The sequence below is a fragment of the Etheostoma spectabile genome, chromosome 22 (assembly GCF_008692095.1).
Source record: "Etheostoma spectabile isolate EspeVRDwgs_2016 chromosome 22, UIUC_Espe_1.0, whole genome shotgun sequence".
Classification (NCBI taxonomy): Eukaryota; Metazoa; Chordata; class Actinopteri; order Perciformes; family Percidae; genus Etheostoma; species Etheostoma spectabile.
In genome coordinates this window covers 1,632,842-1,654,614 of record NC_045754.1, presented here as the reverse complement: position 1 = coordinate 1,654,614, position 21,773 = coordinate 1,632,842, and the positions used below count along the sequence as shown (strand labels likewise).

General features: G+C 41.3%; 1 protein-coding gene across 1 annotated transcript in view; it reads left to right on the top strand.

The window, feature by feature from the left end:
* Positions 1-21,773, top strand: part of LOC116672501 (microtubule-associated protein 4) — a 148,415-nt gene that overhangs the window by 47,949 nt on the left and 78,693 nt on the right. The window contains exon 3 of the mRNA XM_032504386.1: positions 2,088-2,144. Within this exon, the coding sequence (XP_032360277.1) occupies positions 2,088-2,144 (57 nt within the window). The remainder of the gene's footprint in view (positions 1-2,087; positions 2,145-21,773) is intronic.

The following is a 21,773-nucleotide window of genomic DNA, read 5'->3' as shown; positions in this document are numbered from 1 at the left end:
AGAAATGATATTTAGTTATAAAGCAATAGGAAGAGAGGCATAGAAAAACACAGATAGGTATATGGCAAGGTAAGTAAGCAGAGAGATGGATCAAATAAACAGCTGAGTGAATAACCAGAAAAAAGGAAGTGACAGTTAACCGGGGCAGACTCAGCTCTCGGGCCTGTTATGGTTTCCCAGACACTTTGGTCTGACAGTCAGACTGTGTGTGGGCTTTTGTCAGTGAGAGCCAGCTGTAGGCCGGGCCGTGGGTGGTGGTGCCTGTGATCAACTGTGGCACGCTGTGTGCATTCGGACAAACGCAGACATGCTGACACGCCAAGTGCCAAACAGAAGGGAGAGGCAGTCTGCAAATTATTGTCCCCTGTCAGCAGAGCTAGACGGTGGAAGATTTGTTTTTCTGACCAGCGTTGTTGCTTTGGGGCCCTGATGCGACACATGCGATGTGTCCTGTGCTTTTGTGTGTTTTTGATCTGTGGTATTTGTGTACTGTGTGTTTGTAAGGGACACAAATTAATCATCCTTCGTGTGTGTTTGTGCATGTTTTTGTTTTTTTGTATGCCTACACATTAACGTGTCAATTTGTTTGTGTAGTGTTTATAGGTGTACACATGGTGCAGAATGGTAAATGGTCAGCATTTACATAGCACATTTTCTACCTTACCGGACAAAGAGCATTAGCATTTATACAGCGCATTTATATAGCACATGTATAAAGCGCATTCATATAGTCCATTTATACAGAGCTTTTATACAGCGCTTTTATATAGTGCATTTATACAGCACATGTATATAGCACTTTTCTGCCTTATCAGACAAAGAGTATTAGCATTTATATAGCACGTTTATACAGCGCATTTATATAGTGCATTTATATAGCGCATTTATAAAGCTCTTTTCTACCTTATCGGACAAAGAGCATTAACATTTATACAGCACATTTATATAGCACATTTACATTGGGCATTTATATAGAGCTTTTCTACCTTGCCAGACAAAGTGCATTAGCATTTATACAGCGCACATTTATATAGCGCATTTATATTGCACATTTATATAGCGCTTTTCTACCTTACCAGACAAAGCACTTTCCAATTTGCCTCTCATTCACCGATACAATCATACAACGATGCTGACGGAGCCGCTGTGCAAGGCAACTTGGGGTTCAGTGTCTTGCTCAAGGACACTTCGACAGGCGGACAGGAAGATCTAGGGATCGAACCACTAACATTGTGGTTAATGGATGACCCGCTCATCCTCCTGAGCTGCAGCCACCTGTGAATGGGCTTTGTTTTGCAGCTTTGTGGTGGCATTTACTTGTCTGTGTGGAAGAGAGAAATAGTGAGCCCTGTGGCCCAGATGTACATAGCTGGCTCACTTTTAACCTGGTTAGATCACCATGGGATTATATGCTGCATGGCTAACCTGCTCCAGTGCCGACTGCTGACCAGTCAGCACACTTTAAGAAATTAATCATTTAGGGTAAATAGTGAGTGTATGGGTGAACCAGAGGCAAATTGTATAATACTTGGCGTTTGGATAAAAGCAGTCCAGTTACCATTTAAAAAAAGTTTGTCTTTTTCTGTGCGTGTCAATAAATAATAAGCCTTGCTGTAAAGCTGTTACAATGTGCTTTGTGTGTTACATGTGTGTCTGTGTCTGATGTGCCACATTAGATAGATAATGTGTAGTGATTCAGCAATCAGATGTCACACAGTATCACATCCTTCAGCATCCCACGCTGACACCAGCCGATATGTGCTGCCCTCCGCCTGCCCCAGTCTCAATAGAACAGGCCCATGTGCTATTTCCTGGCACATCAACACAAATCTGTACACAACACACATCTCTATTTTGAGGTGCTCTTAAAAAGCTTTAAAAGTCTGGGTCAATAGTCTCCATTTAATGCCAGACTCAGTCATACTTCCGCTGTACAAACCAATACCATGCAGTTTGATTTTCCATCTCGTCGAGCCATTAGCACTCAGATGGATTGTAATGTGTTTGCTTGTGTGTGTGTGTGTGTGTGTGTGTGTGTGTGTGTGTGTGTGTGTGTGTGTGTGTGGGGTGTGTGTGTGTGTGTGCAGACACGGATGCTACGTTGGAGAATGGAGAGAAGGAAGCGCATGTGGTGCAAAAGCCTGGTAAGACATATCCCACAATTCCCTCTGCTGTAAGTCTGTCTGCCTGGTCATTATCATCCACCAGTCATGGGCTGTTAGTCTTTTCTTGTCTTACTTCCTTCGTGTTCTTCATCTCAGTGTGATGAGTGAGTGAGTGAGTGAGTGAGTGAGTGAGTGAGTGAGTGAGTGAGTGAGTGAGTGAGTGTGTGTGTGTGTGTGTGTGTGTGTGTGTGTGTGCGCGCGCGTGCACAGGATGGGAGTTGCTCTCACTGCTCTCCAACATCCTTTCAGTGTCTTCTTAGTACAAGGCTGCTGCTCTTATAATTCTCCAAACCATTCAGTCTGAGTAGTTCAACTGAACAGAGTAAAGCAAAAAAAGATAAAAATACGATTTACCAAGGGAAACATATTCAAACTCTTATTTTATTACAGTACACTTAGACACACTGTAGCTATTTTCTTATTCATCCTTGTTTGTTTTAAACAGTAAGAGTGAAAAAGTATATAAATTCGTACAAAACTTTCCACCATTGGTGCCCCATACAGTACAGTGGTACTGTAGTATAAGGAAAGCACTGATCTGACTCAGGCCACCTGAAACAGTATTACAGGTAGCCAGCGGCGTTACGTAGCCAGGGTTTCAGAAAAGGTGGATGAGTAAGGTGTAGGTGAGGCGAGCAGTCCTCCTCAGCTTGGTATCTATAGCTCTGCCATATTTGCTAAGCCACACCTACTTTTAAATAACCCAATCAGATCTGAAGGATCTTAACCCACTTGTAATTATGCCCTGGTCTCATAATCCCTTTCACTCTGAAATACAACTTTTCTGGAAGCTAAAGACATTAAAACCGCCATGTCACGGAGCCTTTATATTATTATTATTTTAGAGGGATTTGACAGATGCAGAGACTATAAAGATGCGGTTGATGTCATCAGGGTTAGCTGTACTACAAACTGGAAGCTTGGGTGTTTACCACGTAGGGAAGGCAACAGAAAGACGCTATCAAGAAGAAGATGGACTTTAGTAATCCATCATTGGCAAAATGTCATTTTTACTCTCTGTTGGCACTAGTCATTACACATACATAGGCCGAAATACACACACAGCACCTAAAGACGGGCATTAGAGGAGGGATGTCATAAAGTCGGGGGGTCGTGACTTGCTTAACCCTTGTGTTGTCCTCGGGTCAAACTGACCCGTTTCTAAGTGTTTAATATCAGAAATATGGATTTCTTTCACCCAAATTGCCCAAAAATAACATGGATGATTCCATGCAACATTACTTTCATTGAATTTTGTGGGTGTTTTATTTAATCTTATAGCATTTGAGTTCTTTTTTTTTATGGTTTCCAAACAGTATCCGGACTAAACTTTGACATCTACCCATCTGTGATCCAATCAACGTCCTCAGATCTTAACTATAGTCAAAATAATTCATTATTTCTGCCTTATTTACTAAAAACTTGTGTATAATTTGATATAAAAGAGGTTTGTTGACCATGAATTCCAAGAATAAGTGTAAAACCTGTTGTTAAACCAGCTCAGGTTTTAAAAAAAAAGCCAAAAAAGCTGGAAAAAGTGACAAATAAATCAGAAAAATGACAAAAACATCGGAAAAGCACAAAAACAATTTAAATTTTGACCTGGAAGGACAAGTTCATGGTTAACGGGAAGACAACACGAGGGTTAAGGGCATCTACATTACCCAGGAGATGAGCTGGCAGCTCTCTAGCTACCACTCCGTACCGAGTCTATGCTGGACTTGAACCGGCAACCTAAGTCCCTACAGCCTGAGCTACTGCTGCCCCCAGGGTAGTGTTGTTATTATTAGTGTTTTTAGAGCTTGACACATTAGAAGGAAGCCTGTTTCAGCCTTTCCTGCTTCTATTTTGACCAGCCTTTCTAAAGCCTCTGACAGCCACACATGTGTTTTCAGTTATTCTGGCTGATTAGACCATGTGGGAAGGATAACGCTATGCACTGTGTATCGCCCATTGAGATGACTGGAAGCCTTGGGGGGATGGATGTTGGTGACTGTGGGACGAGTGATCAGCATGTTAATCAGACATGTGTGTTGGCATGTTCACTGCCTAGCTGTCTGGCTGTTTGCATGGCATGGGCAACTTGTGTTACTACGATTACGGAGCTGTACGTGTGCACGGAGCTTGTAGTTGTGTTGTTTCTGTTACGCTGATTGGTGTTCTTGTGAATGTCTTCTTCTTCTCAAGCCCTCTGGGAAAATATATTTTAATCTCAATGAGACTGCCTGATTAAATTAACTTTAAAGACATAATGAGTACATAAATAAAATGTGTGAATGTCTAATAGAGATAAATACTGTTACACGGATGCGACTATCACCCCCCAATGTGAGTCGAGTGCAGATGTGAGTCGCGCATGATCCGATTTAAACGATTTACGGCATGAGGCGTCATACCGAAATTTGTGAAATCCATTTAATAATAAACCTTTCTCATTACAAACAATAACAGAAGATGGGAATCATTTCAAAAACGTTTTAGCTATCTATGATTGATTGCTAACGTTAGCTCAAAACGCCATTCAACTGACAGCCTTTGTTGTGTTTGATTGCTAGCTTGTAGCTAAGCTAGCAGTCATTTCAAAAACATTTTAGCTATCTATGATAGTCTGAGTGCTAACATTAGCTCAAAACGCCATTCAGCTGACAAATTTGTTGTGTTTGATGCTAGCTTGTAGCCAGCAGTGAACAAACTTAGTTAAGTAGGTCCATTTTTACTGTATTGACATTACAGAAATCTCTTGTTAGCATCTTGTATGTTGACACATGCGCGACTCAAATCTGCACTCGACTTACATCGGGGAGTGACAACAACATTTGGCGACATTAAAGAATAGCTACGGTCAGTAAGTTGCGGTCAAACGACAAAAACAAGATGGGTAAAGGGTATTTTACAATCACTTTGAATGCACCACCAGGCTTAAACTACCAGTTTCAAGTGGACTCACCGTCTGTGTTGTTTTTCCAAAGTGCTCTGAAGGAGGGTCTGTGAAAACGTGGTCAGGTTTAATGGCATTTCTTTAAAACAATCACAATCGTCATGGGCGGTGCTAAACTTCCCACAGAGCCGCTGCATATAGTCGTGCGAGAGAAAACTCAGATTGGACACGCAAAGGATATAGACTATTTTTCAGACAATGGCAGCTGCAGACTGTGGAAATCCTCCACAGTGAAACACAGTCACACTTGACACTGTTTAACGTTAGCCGTCAGCATTTCATCGTGTTAAATCCAGCTGCTAGCTAACGGTAGGCTAACGGTACATGCTGTCAAGTGTAGTGTTAACTAGCGACATTGCTAGCGTTGCTATGCGGTCCGGTAGAGACCGGTCGTTTAGGGCTCCGGGTTTCGGTACTAGAGCGTGGATCAGGCTGCATTTTTCTGTCCGAGCCTGGCCCGCGCCCGACAGACATTAAGATATTTATGTCTGAGCCCGACCCGAGTCCGAAATCTCTTTTTTTTTTTACTTATACATGTACGTTGGTTTGTGCTTTTATTAGGCAGCTGTAGAGAGGCATTCGGATATGTCAACAGCGCACACGGGCGCACGTTAATAAGCTGTTTAATTTAAAATGTTCAATGTGTTGACCTTCCCGGCTTGCTTTGTTTCCAACCGTGGTGAACCAGGGCAGACCCGTTACCTCCAGGGCCGACGTTCTAAAATGAATAACGTCGGGGTTAAAATCCCGTTTCTGGTGAGCCAATGAATGAACGTGGCTTTCAGTCTGCACTGCACACACTGTGTACAAAACTTACACTCATTCCACCAAGTCTGACAGTCTGTTTCCTCTTTCTCTATCTCTCTTCTGCCCACTTTACAAACACGCACACACACGTACACACACACACACACACACACAGAGCTCTCATAAAGGAGCCACAGCACTATTTTACAACAAATGCCTTATCGCGCTGATGTAACCGAGCCCGACTTGAAGCCCAGCATCATTTCTAAATATCTGTCCGGCCGGTCCTGTCGATTTTGGATCGGGGACCCGTCCTCTATTCGGTACCCAGCCCTAGCAGTAACAGAAGAGAACAGTGCAAGGTGTGACATAAGTGTTGTCAGTGGGCCTACTTCAGTAGATACAGCATCTGGCCTTGTTGAGGTGCATTGGATCCATTCATCACTGTTGCTCTAGCAGACTCCAGGGAGAGGCCGCAGGCAGTTGAAGTAGGAACTGGGCCAGAGAATTGGGAGTGTAAGCCGAATCCTGACAGAGCAAATGCAGATGTGTGTCTGTTTATGTGTTGAGATGCTGCATGTTGCACCTCCGATGCATGACGCTTCAGCATTGCATGTAAATACAAGTGTATGATATACAATATTTTCCCAAATATTTGACCATGCTGATCAGCATTCAATTCTGTCATATTCTGACTTTCAGACTAAGATAATTGTGGTGTTTCTCACGTTGGTCAAGTATTTGACATTTGTTAAATGAGTTGCAGTTGATTTTGTGACACCTTTACTAACCTGCTTTCTTCCTTTTCCCCCCTTATTCCTTCTTCTCATTCAATTTCTTCTTTTCGTCCCTGTGCATAAACACAACATTTTTATTTCTGTTCATGCTCTTATTTCTATCTTTTGAATGAAAATCTTTTTTGATGCGCTCACTTTACTTTTTCTACTCTTAATTGCTGTCACCACCATCTTTTTTCTTTTTTTTTACTCTACTTCCTCTTCTCTGTTATTTCTCTTCTGTCTTCCTTTACCAATCCCCATGCTTCAGAGGACTAGAACCCGCCTCCATCGCCATGCCAACTGTCAGTCAGCTGTGCTTCCGCTTCTGAGCACCTCTTCCCTCTCCCTGTGCAACACACACACACACACACACACACACACACACACACACACACACACACACACACACACACACACACAGTATGGACCCTATCCATGGCCCCATTTGGTCCAGTATGAAGGAGTAAGTCTGAGGTTGTGGACGGGATACCACATTACTTTCACTCTTGACCGAACCCGCACACAAACATAATATTTGCACACACACACACACTCATCCACGCTACGCTGTCCGGGCTTCAGCACACGCTGTTCCTCCACATGATGTGTCTGCACACTCTGATTCACTCCGCTGGGCAAACTGGGTGTCACCGACACACAACTCTTTTAGGACGTACACACAGTCCCATTTGAATTCAATGTGTCTGTTTTGTGGTTTGTTATTGTCTGTAGTCCTTCTTGGACTTGAATTTCCACAATTACTTATTTCCACTGTGCCCAATGAAATGTCCTCCCCCCGCTTGTCTGTTTCTCTCTCATCCCTTATTATTTGCAAAAGTATATTTGTCCACTATTAAGAAAAATAGGTACACTATAATTCAGCTTTACATGTATAAAAGCCCACTGTGGCATAAACAAATCCAAATGGAATAAATCTGCAGTCCCTCTAGTTGCTCTCCCTTTCTGCCTCACTGTCACACTGAAGCAGACAGCAAGTTCATAAGTTTATGTTGTCATCCACACACACACACACACACACACACACACACTCACGCCAGCAGCCAGCCCTCTTCCTCCTGTCTGAAAGTTTCAATCTGAGTCACCATGCTGCAAGCCTGATCCATCAACACCGAGCACCTAGCACAAATTTGCACGCAAAAAAATGTCCCATTTTATACCACCCAGGTGCTTTTTAGTATTTTTTTTTCTTTTCTTTTTCTTTTCTTGTAATGTAATGCTTTTAACGCTTCAGCCCTCTTTGATAGTCACCTCTCTGAGCTGATTTGCACAATCTTCTTTTAACCAAATATATAGAGATGCAGATACTAAAGCCAGACTTCCAATGGACAATCATTACTGTGAACAATGTAAGGAATGGCCCTGTAGTTACTCAGCTGCCTTCTATTCTACTGCAATATAATGTGTCGTTAGTCTATAGTACTCACCCTAATTAATCCAATCATTTTGAATTATAGTTTATCTTACTTACTCCCGTGTGTGCTTACTATTAACGCAGTGTGTTTGTTGTGTCTGTTGTTGCACATTGTCACTGTGCGAGCAATTCATTCAGTCAGTCAAACATTTTTTTACTGAAAACTAACTTGGACGGATCATCTTAATTATAAATATGGGTCATGTTAATAATAGATGTTGGTTTTAATAGCCCTCCATCCCAAAACAGGCATATTATCACAACATATTGGGGTTCAGGCATCATTTTGTTTCTTTTTTTACAAAGGTGTTTGCTTACATGTGATCAAAATATCCGTGTTTTGCATTGGAACTACTTTCTACCAAAAAAATAATCCCTGTGAAAACTATTGATGGAGCGGTTTATGGATTGAAAACCAGGATGCTTCTAGAAAGACAACTAGTTTTTTTGTTAGTTTTTTCATTCTTGAGTACCACAAATATGATTCAGTTCACCTCCAACATATCTGGATGGTGGTTGTTCATGTGAAACATTTGTGAATGAGGCGTAGTAATGTTCTGTGGCTTGCCAGCAGGGTTTTTTTCTTTCATGTAACAAGTTATTGGCCTAGCAGAATGAAATTTCAAAGTGGGAACAGTGTGATTTGTACATGAACACACTTCCATCTGTGGATACATTTATAGCAGACACAGCACCACTTGTAACACGTGTTATACTCCTCAGATCTTCTCATAGCTGTAAATGGACAGAAGATCACTGAAGGCTTCCATAGAGATGTTCAGGGCCAGCTGCAGACACAGTAGTTGAGAAGATATTTCACCCTGCGGTGAGATGCACTGTACTGTATTTTATTTTTTGATTTTTGGCAATTTTACTTACTAGATGCATAAAAACGTCCTATGTGTGCCACAAGGTTTAGATCCAGCCTCTTTTATGTGTTTGTTCCAGAATCCTTTTTCTAGACGTGCCTCTCTCTGTTGTTTGCCTGCGTTTTGTGCTAATAAATGGATATTTAATACACACTCACCTGGTTTGTGGGTTTCTCTTTCTTCTTCTAACCAACCTGAACTAAACCTCACTTCTAATGTCTACCTGTAGCTTTTTCCCTTTTTTCTTGGTTGATTTCTATTCCTGTCCCTCACAGTCTTTTAAATTGTATGCAGTATTATTTCCTTTTTCAGATATCCTTATATCTTAGCAGCTTCAAAGAGAACAAGACTCTTAGTCATCCTGGCTGTAACCTTTGGAGGTGGTGGATTGTTACAATATGAAGCTTAGAGATTAATGTGTGTGCCATTTTCTATTGCTTCTGGGAGCAGTGCCTCTTTTGTTACAAAACAGATGTTTTCATTACTCCTTCCTTTAAAAAAGAAAGAAAGATGAGAGAAACCATTTTTTTCTTCTTGCTGTGGCTTAAAAATACACATAGAAAAAGATTTAAAGGGACTTCTGCCTTTTCCAAAGAGGTTTGCCAGCTATCAGTATTTTATAGTTTGTGTTCCAGAATCAATGGCTGACTGAAGTCAGCTACATGAAATGAGGCGCACCTTAGGAGGCACAGAGTAGACAGAGCATGATGCTCATTCTCCAGCTTAGTGCACAAGAACCAGGAGCTAAGCTACTAAAGGTAAATAATTTGCAGGACTATTTTAATTACCGTATTTTCCGGATTATGAATTGCTCCAGGGTATAAGTCGCATCAGTCAAAAAATGTGGCATGAAGAGGGAAAAAAATTATGTAAGTTGCACTGGACTATAAGTCGCATTTATTTAGGGACTAATTTCACAAAATCCAAGACCACGAACAGACATTTAATCTGGAAAGGCAAGTCATTCAGCTACACAGTAGCACACAGAACAACAGGCTGATCAGGTGTCAGGATGTTAACGTAATACATTAACAGTTATTCAACTACACAATAGCATAAAGAACAAATCTGGAAGGCTGAACAAACATAACAAGCCAGCAAATCCAACAAGCTAGTTTCTGGTACGCAAGTTCACCAAGCTCCAGGGGCCAGTTGTTCAAAGGTAAACCAATCGGATTTTGGTTATGGGATTGGATCAAATCTTGAAAATGGGTGTTCTCTGAAATCAGATTAGATCACGGAATCCAATCCTAGTTTTAATCTGGATCAAACCTTCACTTTGTGTTGTTCAAAACTTGTCAGTAGGATTTGGAGAACTTTGATCCAAAAAAAACAGGATTATCCTGATCCCAACAGGGGGTAGGATTTCAAGGTGGATTCCAGCACAAAAACTAAGTAAAACTTTAAATTGCTCAAATAATACTTTTGTATCATGTAGTGTATATACTTTTTATATTTTGCACTTGACTTGTTTAACCTTAGTTAAGTTTAGTAAAGTAAAAAAAAAAAAAAAAAGATCTTGTCCTGATGAAACAATCCCCCAAACAGATTTAAATAACAACAACAAAAATACAAAATCATAATATATCTCATTCATCACCGTATATTAATTTCAAGGAAACAATCTAATACAAATTTCTGGTCTTTCCTCCTTAGATGAAGAAGAACCCTGAACATTCTACTACTACTACTTCGCTTTTAACTTCTTCTTTTTTTAAGACGTTTTCAAAAATGTCCACATTGTATTTGTTAATGTATATTAGTTTTTTATTTGTGGTGGCTCAGATGAGGGGTCATAAAAGAAATTAAGAATAGAAGTGGGAGTTATTTTTGCGTTTTGTCTCAAAATAAACACTTAGAGTGACCCCATCTTGGCTCTTCTACCTGTTCTGTACGTAGTTGGTAGCCCACATTGTGATATGTTGTCCTATTTAGAGCACTGGTAATCCGGATTTGGTAATCTTGAAAACTGTGTATCTGGATCAGGGTGATCCAGTCCAATGTTGCTTTGAAAAACCGGCATAAAAGTAAGACAGATTACCTGATCCTGAATAGCAAAAAAAGAGATTTCCAATTCCAAATAATTTTGATCCAGATTAAATATTTTGAACAACTGGCCCCAGATGTCATTCCACATCACTGAATCCATTTAATTCTTCATCCTCCTTGTTAAATTGTATACTGTATATTTTATAAGATATGTCGCATGACCAGCCAAACTATGAAAAAAAGTGTGACTTATAGTCTGGAAAATACGGTAAGTATGTGAAAATACATACTGTGTTTATACACACAGTTTGGCTGGTCATGCGACTTATAATCAGGTACGACATATCTTATAAAATATACAGCTATAAAATATTACGCTGTAAATATATATATATATATATATTTCTATATATCTGCGCGGGAAACTCACCGGACGACACAATCTTCTGAACATAGTCATACTGGGAAATCCAGACAGAGTTGTGTAGTGCTGATTGTCTTAATTAGCTTTGTAGCAACTCAGTTGGTAATGGCTTGAATGTAACAAATGTTCATTAATATCAAAAAGTCCCACACTAAATCTTTAAACAGGTCTTAATTTCCCTACATCCATGCAACGCTACTTCTAATGCTCTGTTGTGTGTTGTAGTTCTTTCTGTCGCTAGTCCAAATATAATTTTGCTGTGTTACGACTACAAATAAGACCAACATGCAACTTATATTGCAGCCAATCAGCTTCGTGTTATTGGTGCAAGTCTCTTTAAGATTGTACCACAGACATAAAATCGATTTTATTCTTCGGCTGTGGGAAAGTGGAAGTTTAGAGATACTCAATTCTCAATTTGGGGCTTAGTTGATGTGACAAAAGTCTTGAATTTCATTCAAAATGGTCTTAAAAAGTCTTAAATTTGACTTGGTGAAACCTGCAGATACTCTGTTATATATATATATATATATATATATATATATATATATATATATATATATATATATATATATATATGAAGCACCAATGACCAACAACTTAAATATAAGTTAAAAATTAAGTCAAAATACAATTCTGACGAGCTTCTGTACCCAAATAGATAAATTTACCCAAATAATAATACATTGTCTCTATGTTTTAAACTGAAAGGCAACGCCCTTATCTTCGCAAATTTTACTCCTGGATCGCCGTTCAATGCACCATACGGTAACCTCCAGATATCAGCCTGACCTGTGCAATCCTCTCTATCAGCAGTGGCGTGTTTGGGTGTTCTAGTCTATATGGGGCAGCCTGCCCTACTTAGACTAAGAGAGTAGGGAGAGAAAGAGATGAATTGAACTAGTCCTTTTTGCCATTCGGTGTAGGGATCGGTGTACACTTTCAGAGTGTACACCACACTTAATGCATGAACATCACAGCCCCTAGTCAGCCTCACCCAAAACGGCGGGTTGCCGACATTACCCTTGAAGGATGATTCAAAAGGATTAAAGAGAGCAAAAAAGAGGGAGACTAATGCATACATTAGATATACCCCACCCTGCGTTCCATTATATGCTTCTCTCCACACACAGTGAAGACATACATCATTTGAGGACCTCAACCTCCAGTCATCCCTGCAGCATGGTTTATACTTTATTGATTTACTGTATTGAGGTGAACATCATAGGCTCATTGCTGTAGCAACTTATATGGATTCCCATTTACTTTTGTACAGACATTCTTCACCCCTTGCTAGCATTAGCTATGTTTCCATCCACATGTTTTTCCTCCAGATTAAGTGATGTTGAATGAAAAATGCCTTATGGAAACAGTCAACTCGACTCAAAGGACATATGTTCGGCCTCATTGGATTTTCTCTTGATTGATATGCGGCTTGTGCGATAAACGCTGATGGAAGCGTTATTTGCCGAATAAATAATGGATTGCGATTAAGTTGTAGGTCGTTTTATGGTTGCAAGCCACCACAAAACGAAGAAGAAGAAGTTTTAGTTACTTTTCGTCCATTTTTCCGCACACATGACGGGTGTCAACAAAGACAGATGGAAGTGGACAGACGAGGAGACGAGAGACTTTTTGAATTCAGTTTATCAGGAACTTGCAAAGGAAATGTCCAACAAAGGTTAGGACAAGCCGTGGGATGTCCTCCGGAGTAAATGGAAGGCACTCAAACAGAGAGACATGTCTCAAAAAAAAGAGTTGTCTCGCGCGGAGGGAAAAATAAAAGCCAAGTTGCATCGGCATCATCATAGTGACGTGTTCATAGTGTCGTTGTTTTCTTAATATAGCTTGATATGTCGCTATCAGCTGGTACATAAGTCCTATGACAGCTTGTCCAATATTGATCACTAGTTGGTAGACTTCGCGATCCATTTTGTCTAGAAAAACTGTGTTTGCAAAAGTTTGCTTGAGTGTTGTGCGATTCAGTGCGACAATGAACCGAAACACCTTAAAATGTCTAAAATTAATCCGATATGCCAATATAATCGTAAAAACAGCATGTGACGTCATCATGCACAGGTTATTATTGGCTTTAAAGCCGTTGGATGGAAACACTTTCACCAGCTTTATTTGCATGAGTTTTTTTGGGTTGTTTCTTTCACAGTAAAGGCCTTCTGCAGCCTGTTAGTTAAAATGCATTTTTTTGTTAAACGCATACAGGAAGTATTGTTATAATATATACTCACAGGACTCATCTTTAATGATTCTCTTAGCCGTTTTCTTGCCACGCCTTGTGTAAATATCCTTTAGGCAGTGTAGGGGTCCGCCTATTGTATGTTCAGACAAACAACCCACTCTTTGCAGGGACTTGCAGTCCTGTTTGTAGCTTTTTGCCGTATCAGGAAGTCATGTTCACAGTCATGTTATCACACTCTGGATAATGCAGGAGTAGAAATTCCTCAGGATTTGAGGGGATACCCAGAATTTCCTCAGGCTTCTGAGTCAGTAGGAAAGGCCCAGGTCATGCCCTCAGCGATGTGGACACCAAGGCACTTGAAGCTGTCCACCCTCCCCACCGAGGACACGTAGATGTTAGAGGGTGTGTGGTACCTTTTCTCCTCTTTCCAAAGTTCACTTTTGTTTTTTAATTCTGGCTGACATTAACAAGGATGGGGCTGTCCTCACATTGGTGGGTCAGGTCCTTTTACTTCTTTCAGGTATTGTTGTCTGTGATCAGACCCACCACGGCTGTGTCTTCAGCAGACTCGCTGGTGGTGTTGGAGTCGTAAGTGGCCGCACAGTTGTGTACAGGGAGTACATCATGGGACTTAGAATGAGGCCCTGAGGTGCTCCGGTGTAAAGGATGAGGGTGGAGGAGGAGTATCTGCCAACCTCAATGCCAGGGGGTCTGCCTGTCAGGAAGTCTAGAATCCACATGCACAGTGAGGCGTTGAATCCCAAGTACTCGAGCTTTGTGACGAGCCTGGATGGAACTATATTAATGTTCCGATGTCACATGCTGAACTATAGTCAGTGAACATCATTATAACATAGCTTACTTTTTCTTCCAAGTGAGATAGGGGGGTGTGGAGGACGTGTGCTGTGGTGTCTCGTCCGTTGATTGATTGGATATTAGGAGTGGGAATCACCGGACGCCTCCCGATACGATGTCATCACGATACTTAAATGTAAATGTAAATGTGCTGTATTTATATAGCGCTTTTCCAGTCTTAACAACTGCTCAAAGCGCTTTTACATCTACAGGAAACATTCACCATTCACACACATTCATACACTGGCCGGGGCTGCCATGATACGATATTATTACGATTTTAAACATATTGCAATATTCTGCAATATATTGCAGTTTATTACCTGTTCTCAAAGTTCTAATTTTTCCCAATTTCAAATGAGGTCCCCAAAAGGAAACTTTGTCAACATCTGTTTTGTCTAAAAAGATACATTTCTCTGTTTGTTCATCTCACTTTAATTGTATTGCTGCAAAATGGGATTGTCAAGCAGACAAACTGACAACACATATATAATAAAAGATCCATACTTGGTGCCTGTGTATCGATACAGTATTGCCACTGAAAATATTGCGATACTATGCTGTATTGATTTTTTTCCCCCACCCCTGTTGGATATTGGAGACTCGTTGGAAACACATCCAGTAGGTGTCAGCATTCGAACTCCCAGTGACCCGAGCCAACTTTTCATTATCTCAACTTTTTTTGTTTGATTGAAAACTCCTAACTTTTAGCTTAGCACATCACCATCTTGGTATAATTTGACAAACTCATGCTGTCATCCTCTTTTACTTGAAGAACCGATTTGGTAGAAATTATGGATAAATCTCCTTTAAATATTTATGATGCAAGTTTAATCCCCGAGCTAAAAAAAAAGCAACCTAATTCCTCCTTCACCGATGTAGACAGACAATGCTTGGGAATGTGTATGCTTTGCGTGCGTGTGTGTGTTTGACTGAGTAAATGCCTCCCTCTTTGCTGCCTTTGAGCTTTATATGTGAAACGGTCTGGATGGGAAGCATCAACATGGTTAACTATTTAGCGATTTTTACAGTCTTTGAAGTGTGCACTTGTTCACTACATCTGTTGAGTTGACAGGTACTGACTGCACAATCCCTGCTGTTAGGAGCTAAATAGCCCCCCCACCCCTGCTCGGCTTAGGAGTATGAATGGTGATACATGACAGTGAGGACTGCTAGAAAGCATGACAGCTGGAAATGCAAATGTAAGCGAGCAAAATACTGAGGGTAGTCAGAAAATCCTTTGCGGCAGCTGAACGCCATAATCCTGACAATAAAAACTAACAAAAACTGACATGTAGAAAGGCGAGAGAAAGTTACAGTGGGATTAAAGTAGCCACAGAGGGATTGCCTCAGTGTTATTCTTCTCTTTCCAGACAGACAAACAGCATTGTTTTCAGGCAAGGACAAAGTGGTGTGGAAGATACGATGACATAATAGGCATGGATATAAAGAAAGGAATGGAGGAAGAAGAATAGCTTGTCCGTTTTGGGTGTGGTGTGTGGTGTGTGTGTGTGGGGTGTGTGTGTGTGTGTGTGTGTGTGTGTGTGTGTGTGTGTGTGTGTGTGTGTGTGTGTGGTGTTGGGCCTAGATACCTGCAGGTTCTATCAACCACCCGCCTCTTGTGGAAACATGAACACACAAAACACTATAGAGGCATCACATCCAATGTAGCTTTCTTCTCTGTACTGCCTGTCAATGCACATTAACTTCTCGCACTGACTTGATACTATCTCTGCATTAGCCTCTTGACTTCTCACCCTGCAGAGTCTGGTCTCATCGTCTGTTTTATACAGCATTTTAGGACCTATCTGTAATTATGGTGGAAAAGATACAACCAGAAAGATCAAAAATTCATTGAAAATGGCATTAGCTCATTGTTGGGTCTGAAGGGCAACGCTAATCTGGCTCTAGGCAATCAATCTCTCCATGTGTTATACCCCACAAGGGGCTAGAGTCTATCCCATGATGCATTGGACAATACATCCAAGATGACAGTTTTGTTTGTGTTTTATTTTCCTCGATGGCAATAAATGCCAGTCAAAGATGTATTGACCTACAGTATGTCTCACACAGTGTTTGTTGTGTAATATGTCAAGGAAGTGCATAAGTGCAACCAAAGGGAGTACAAAACACAGTGATTTAAGAGTCATATAAACTATTGTTATTGACATTTGCGTGCTAATAAAGCCCCTTTCCACCATGTATCGCACCCTAGTGTGGATTGATAGATTGTTGGATATTTAAGATTGATTGACTAAAGTGAATATACATTCTGATTATTATAGACCCAAGACTACTGTCATGTCTGTGGATATCTTTCCTGATAATAACACTGGTTTACTTCATTTATTCATATTTTGTTTTGTTTTTCCAGTCAGTAGCGAGGACATATCCATCCCACCGATGTCATATTGGGCGGCTGTGTCTCAGTGGTAGAGTGGTCACCGGCCAACCGGAAGGTTGGTGGTTTGATCCCCTGGCCCTGCAGTCCCGTGTCAAAGTGTCCTTGGACAAGACACTGAACCCCGAGTTTCCCCCGATGGTGCACCATCGGAGTGTAAATGTGTGTCATTTATCTGATGAGGAGGTGGGACCTTGTACGGCAGTGTGTGAATGGTTGGTTATGGAATGTACTATGTAAAAGAGCTTTGAGTAGTCGGTAAGACTAGAAAAGCATTATATAAGAATAGTCCGTTTACATTTTCAGTTGACTCGGAGGCTGCGGTAGCATTTGCTACGGTAATTTAAAAGCTGTTACTAGTCCATTTACAGATTGTACAGCTCAATCTTGAACACCCTTGTCACCACTTTACGTAGAAAGACCAAGTATTTTTTTTTCTTTTCTATTTTTGTTATTGCCACTAACCCCAACCGGTCCGTCAGACACCGCCTACCAAGAGCCTGGGTCTGACCGAGGTTTCTGCCTAAAAGGAAGTTTTTCCTCGCCACTGTCGCACTGTTGCTTGCTCTGGAGGAGACTACTAGAACTGTTGGGTCCTTGTAAATTCTGGAGTGTGGTCTAGGCCTACTCTATCTGTAAAGTGTCTCGAGATCACTCTTGTTATGAATTGATACTATAAATAAAATTGAATTGAATTGAAGTAGAGATTTTTTTAATCCAGCCATCCAGCCAACACCAGACAGAATCCAAGATGTTCTGGAACCAGGCTAAAGGACATATCAGCTTTGTATTCGTCAGTGATAGCAGTCAAGCTGGACATTTCTGCTGTCTCTGTCTTTTGCATTGTCCACACCACACATCCATCAGTACAGCCTCATAGGGTATAACAAAATAGAATGACGTGGGTTTGGGTGTTTTGTTGATGTGGGTTTTCCGTCTGTGTGTGTCAAGTCCATATGTGTTTCAGTAGCTGCAGCGGGATTTGTAAAAAGTAGTAAAAGTTCAGTGTTGGCTGGGTTGGCGGCTGGCTTATTTAAAACCAGGCCAAGCTTTTGATCTTATAACATATCAGATCCCAACATACACTGTAGGAAGTCTCTTCATGTCACTGAGGCTGAATGCTCAGTGAATGCTCTACAAATGCCAGACTACAAGGGGAAACCCTTTAATCCTTCTTCTAAACTGTGGCTAGGCTAGTACCATGTGGTTGTCAATAGATGGGATTTCCAATCTCAGAGACACTGTTGGAGTCCTTTTGGCGCTTCCAATCTACTCTTCAGACCTATTTTACCCTAGAGTTATCTCATCTCATGCCTCCTCTTTTCCCTCTTCCTCTCACCCTTTCATTTCACTCTTCTATAATAATGGTTGTCCGATGGCCCGGGGCCAACTAAAACGCCACGTCGGGCAAGTACAACTAACAACACACAAGTGGTTAAAATGAGGTTTCAGTCTGTTCCACTGAACTCAGTCGAACCGCCATGTGCGCTCTCTCTCTCTCTCTCTCCCCTTTGAGTGTGAGCAACTGGAACAGTGACAGGACGTCATTCCTCGGGAAGTCATGACAACTAAATAGACAACAGCGTGAGTAATGTTACAGTGTTTTCTCCTCAGGCAGAGTGACAAACCGTGACCAATGCCTTGGCGGCTGATTTGCCATGGCGCTCACACTGTTTCCGTGAAATATGACCCATTAGAAAATGGCGTTATGGACACCGAATTTGATGAATTTACTGTTGATCAGACCCCAGGTGAGACAAGAGGCTAACATTGCCCAACCAGGCAAGGGAACAAAAAAAACTTTGACTTAACTGCTCTTATTCTTTACTTTAAAGAATGATACCCCATAATACGTGAATATGGTCCATGTCTTGTACTACTGGCTGATTCAACCTGATTCAGTGTATGATAAATGTTCTGTCCCGGCTGAACAGTACACTCTGTATGTTCGTCCTCACCAGAGTTGCACCCTGTCCTCCTGGTGAACCGTCATCGTGCGCCTGTGGTCCTGCAGCAGCCCTGACCCAGCTTGTTCATAGTGTCTATGTATCTTAGCTGGAGGAGCTGAGGCTAAGGCAGAGGAGTAGGGAGAGGCTGGGGTCAGCTGGAGGACAGCTGCAGGACTCCAGCCTATCCTGCCTGCTCATCCCAGATTAGAAAACCATAGGGCGCCATGCATTGACAAGTGGCCAGGTTTGGTATTAAGCTTACATGGCACTAAGCTAAAATAATAATCAAATGAGCTCATTTGATATGGACATTTTTTTGTGGATTTAAAGCCATAGTGTAAAGTTTCTGTTGCCCACATGAGGACTTCTGAGTAATGACAAGAACACTGTCCACAATGACGCAAGTCTTCGGTGTTCACGCACTACCCCAACCCCTCCCCAAAACCTGCTAGCGGCTCAAGGAGGAAACGGTGGATTAAAAACCATGATGGACTCTTCAGCGTTGACGTAAAACGCATCACTTGAGCTGTTTCACGCGAAAGTAGCGGGGCCAACACCGTTTTGTAAACATAGCCGTACTGAGAAATAAAGAGAGAGTTTTTGGAGCTGATTAGCGTTGTATCAACTCCTTTGGCAATGGCTTGAATGTATCAGACGTTCATTAATATAAAATAGTTGCGTACTACTTTATAGGTTTAAGAAAGAACCCTTTCTTAATGCGGGGGGGCCGCATTTTTTCAAATACGCCACACTTTTGTTGCATAAATTGATGATTTCTGCACAAAAATAATGCGGGGCTTGCATGATTTCATAATCCCTGCATTTTCATGTGAAAAAGTCACATATCTTAGCAGAAAGTTGAAAACTGTAAATAAAGCTGGTGAAAGTGTGTTTCCATCCAAAGGCTTTAAAGCCAATAAATCCCTGTGCATAATAACGTCACATGCTGTTTTGCGATCATATTGGTATTTGATTTGAGACATTTTAAGGTGTTTCCATTCAATTTTGCACTGAATCGCACAACATTCAAGAAAACTTTTGCAATATTGGACAAGTTGTAATAGTGCTTATGTGCCAGCTGATAGCGACATATCAAGCTATAATAAGAAAACAACGATGCTATCAACACATCATTATGATGATGCAGATGCGACTTGGCTTTTATTTTCCCTCTGGCACCGCTGTGAGACAACTCTTTTTGAGACATATCTCTGTGTTTGAGTGCCTTCTATTTACTCCGGAGGACGTACATTTTGTTGACACCCGCCATGTGTGCTAACAGAGCGGAAATTAACTAAAACTTCTTCTGCTTCGTTTTGTGGTGGGTTGCAACCATAAAAGGACCTAAAACTTAATCACAATTTATTCAATTTCTTGAGGCACCGGAGCCATCCCGGAAGTGGAACGTCGTGGATATAGGCTAGTCATTTACTGTATATTGTTACTGCACAAGTAGCCTGATATATGTTTACACCAGAGGAGTTATACCCTGGCTTGGCTTCCTATAGATCCCATTTAAACCATGGCCCTGTTTCAAGAGTGCACCCACTTGATGAAAGAGCCAATATATATTCTCAGTAGGAGTAGGTTCAAGGAGAATAGACTCCTTAAAACTGCCATGTTTAATACTACCACTGTGTCTTTTGTGTGTGCTCCTGGTCATGCTGAGGCCCTGACGCAGCCAGTGTGGTTCCTCAATGTCATTAAGGAGAGACTAGAGAGGGGCCGAGGAGGTCAGCTGGAGGACAGAGACTAGCCCACAGGCTATCAGCCATATGAGGAAACTGCTAGTCAGAGCTTGCTAATGAAAAGCATGCAACCACAGTCCAGTTTGAGATCAACTAGTGCACGGTTTGGTGAAAGGTACAAGCCAAAAAGTTGGGTAAAGTTTGGGCACCCTGCAGAGTCCTAGCATGCAATGCCCCCTTTGGAAAGCTGAGACCTGAACGTGTCATGGATTGTTCTCAGTCATCGTCTGGAAAGACCAGGTGATGTCAATCTTAAGGTTTTAAATGCCCAGACTCATCTGACCTCGCCCCAACAATCAACACCATGGCATCTTCTAAGCAGTTGTCTAGAAAACTGAAAATGAAAATAGCTGACGCTCACAAAGCAGGAGAAGGCATGAGAAGATAGCAAAGCGTTTTCAGATGCCAATATCCTCTGTTTGGAATGTAAATAAGAAATGGCCGTCATCAGGAACAGTGGAAGTTAAAGCAAGATCTGGAAGACCAAGAAAAATATCAGACAGAACAGCTCGCAGGATTGTGAGAAAAGCAAGTCCAGACCCTCGTTAGACTGCACAATCCATCCAGAGAGACCTGGAGACACTGGAGTTGTGCTACACCATTCCACTATAAAGAGATACTTGTACAAACATGGTTTGTCTGGGGTGCCCAAACCCTCGAGCCCCACTGTATACTACATCACAAACGGCCATTTACTACATCACAAACAGCCATATACTACATCACACACAGTCATATACTTCATCACACACAGTCATATACTACATCACAAACAGTCATATACTACATCACAGTCATATACTACATCACAAGCAGTCACATACTACATCACACAAAGTCATATACTACATCACACACAGTCATATACTACATCACACACAGTCATATACTACATCACACACGGCCATATACTACATCACACACAGTCATATACTACAACACACACGGCCATATACTACATCACACAGTCATATACTACATCACAAACAGCCATATACTACATCACAACATCCATATACTACATCACAAACGGCCATTAAGTACATCACAAACGGCCATATACTACATCACAAACAGTCATATACTACATCACAAACAGTCATATACTACATCACAGACGGCCATATACTACATCACACACAGTCATATACTACATCACACACAGTCATATACTACATCACACACAGTCATATACTACATCACACACAGTCATATACTACATCACACACGACCATATACTACATCACACACAGTCATATACTACAACACACACGGCCATA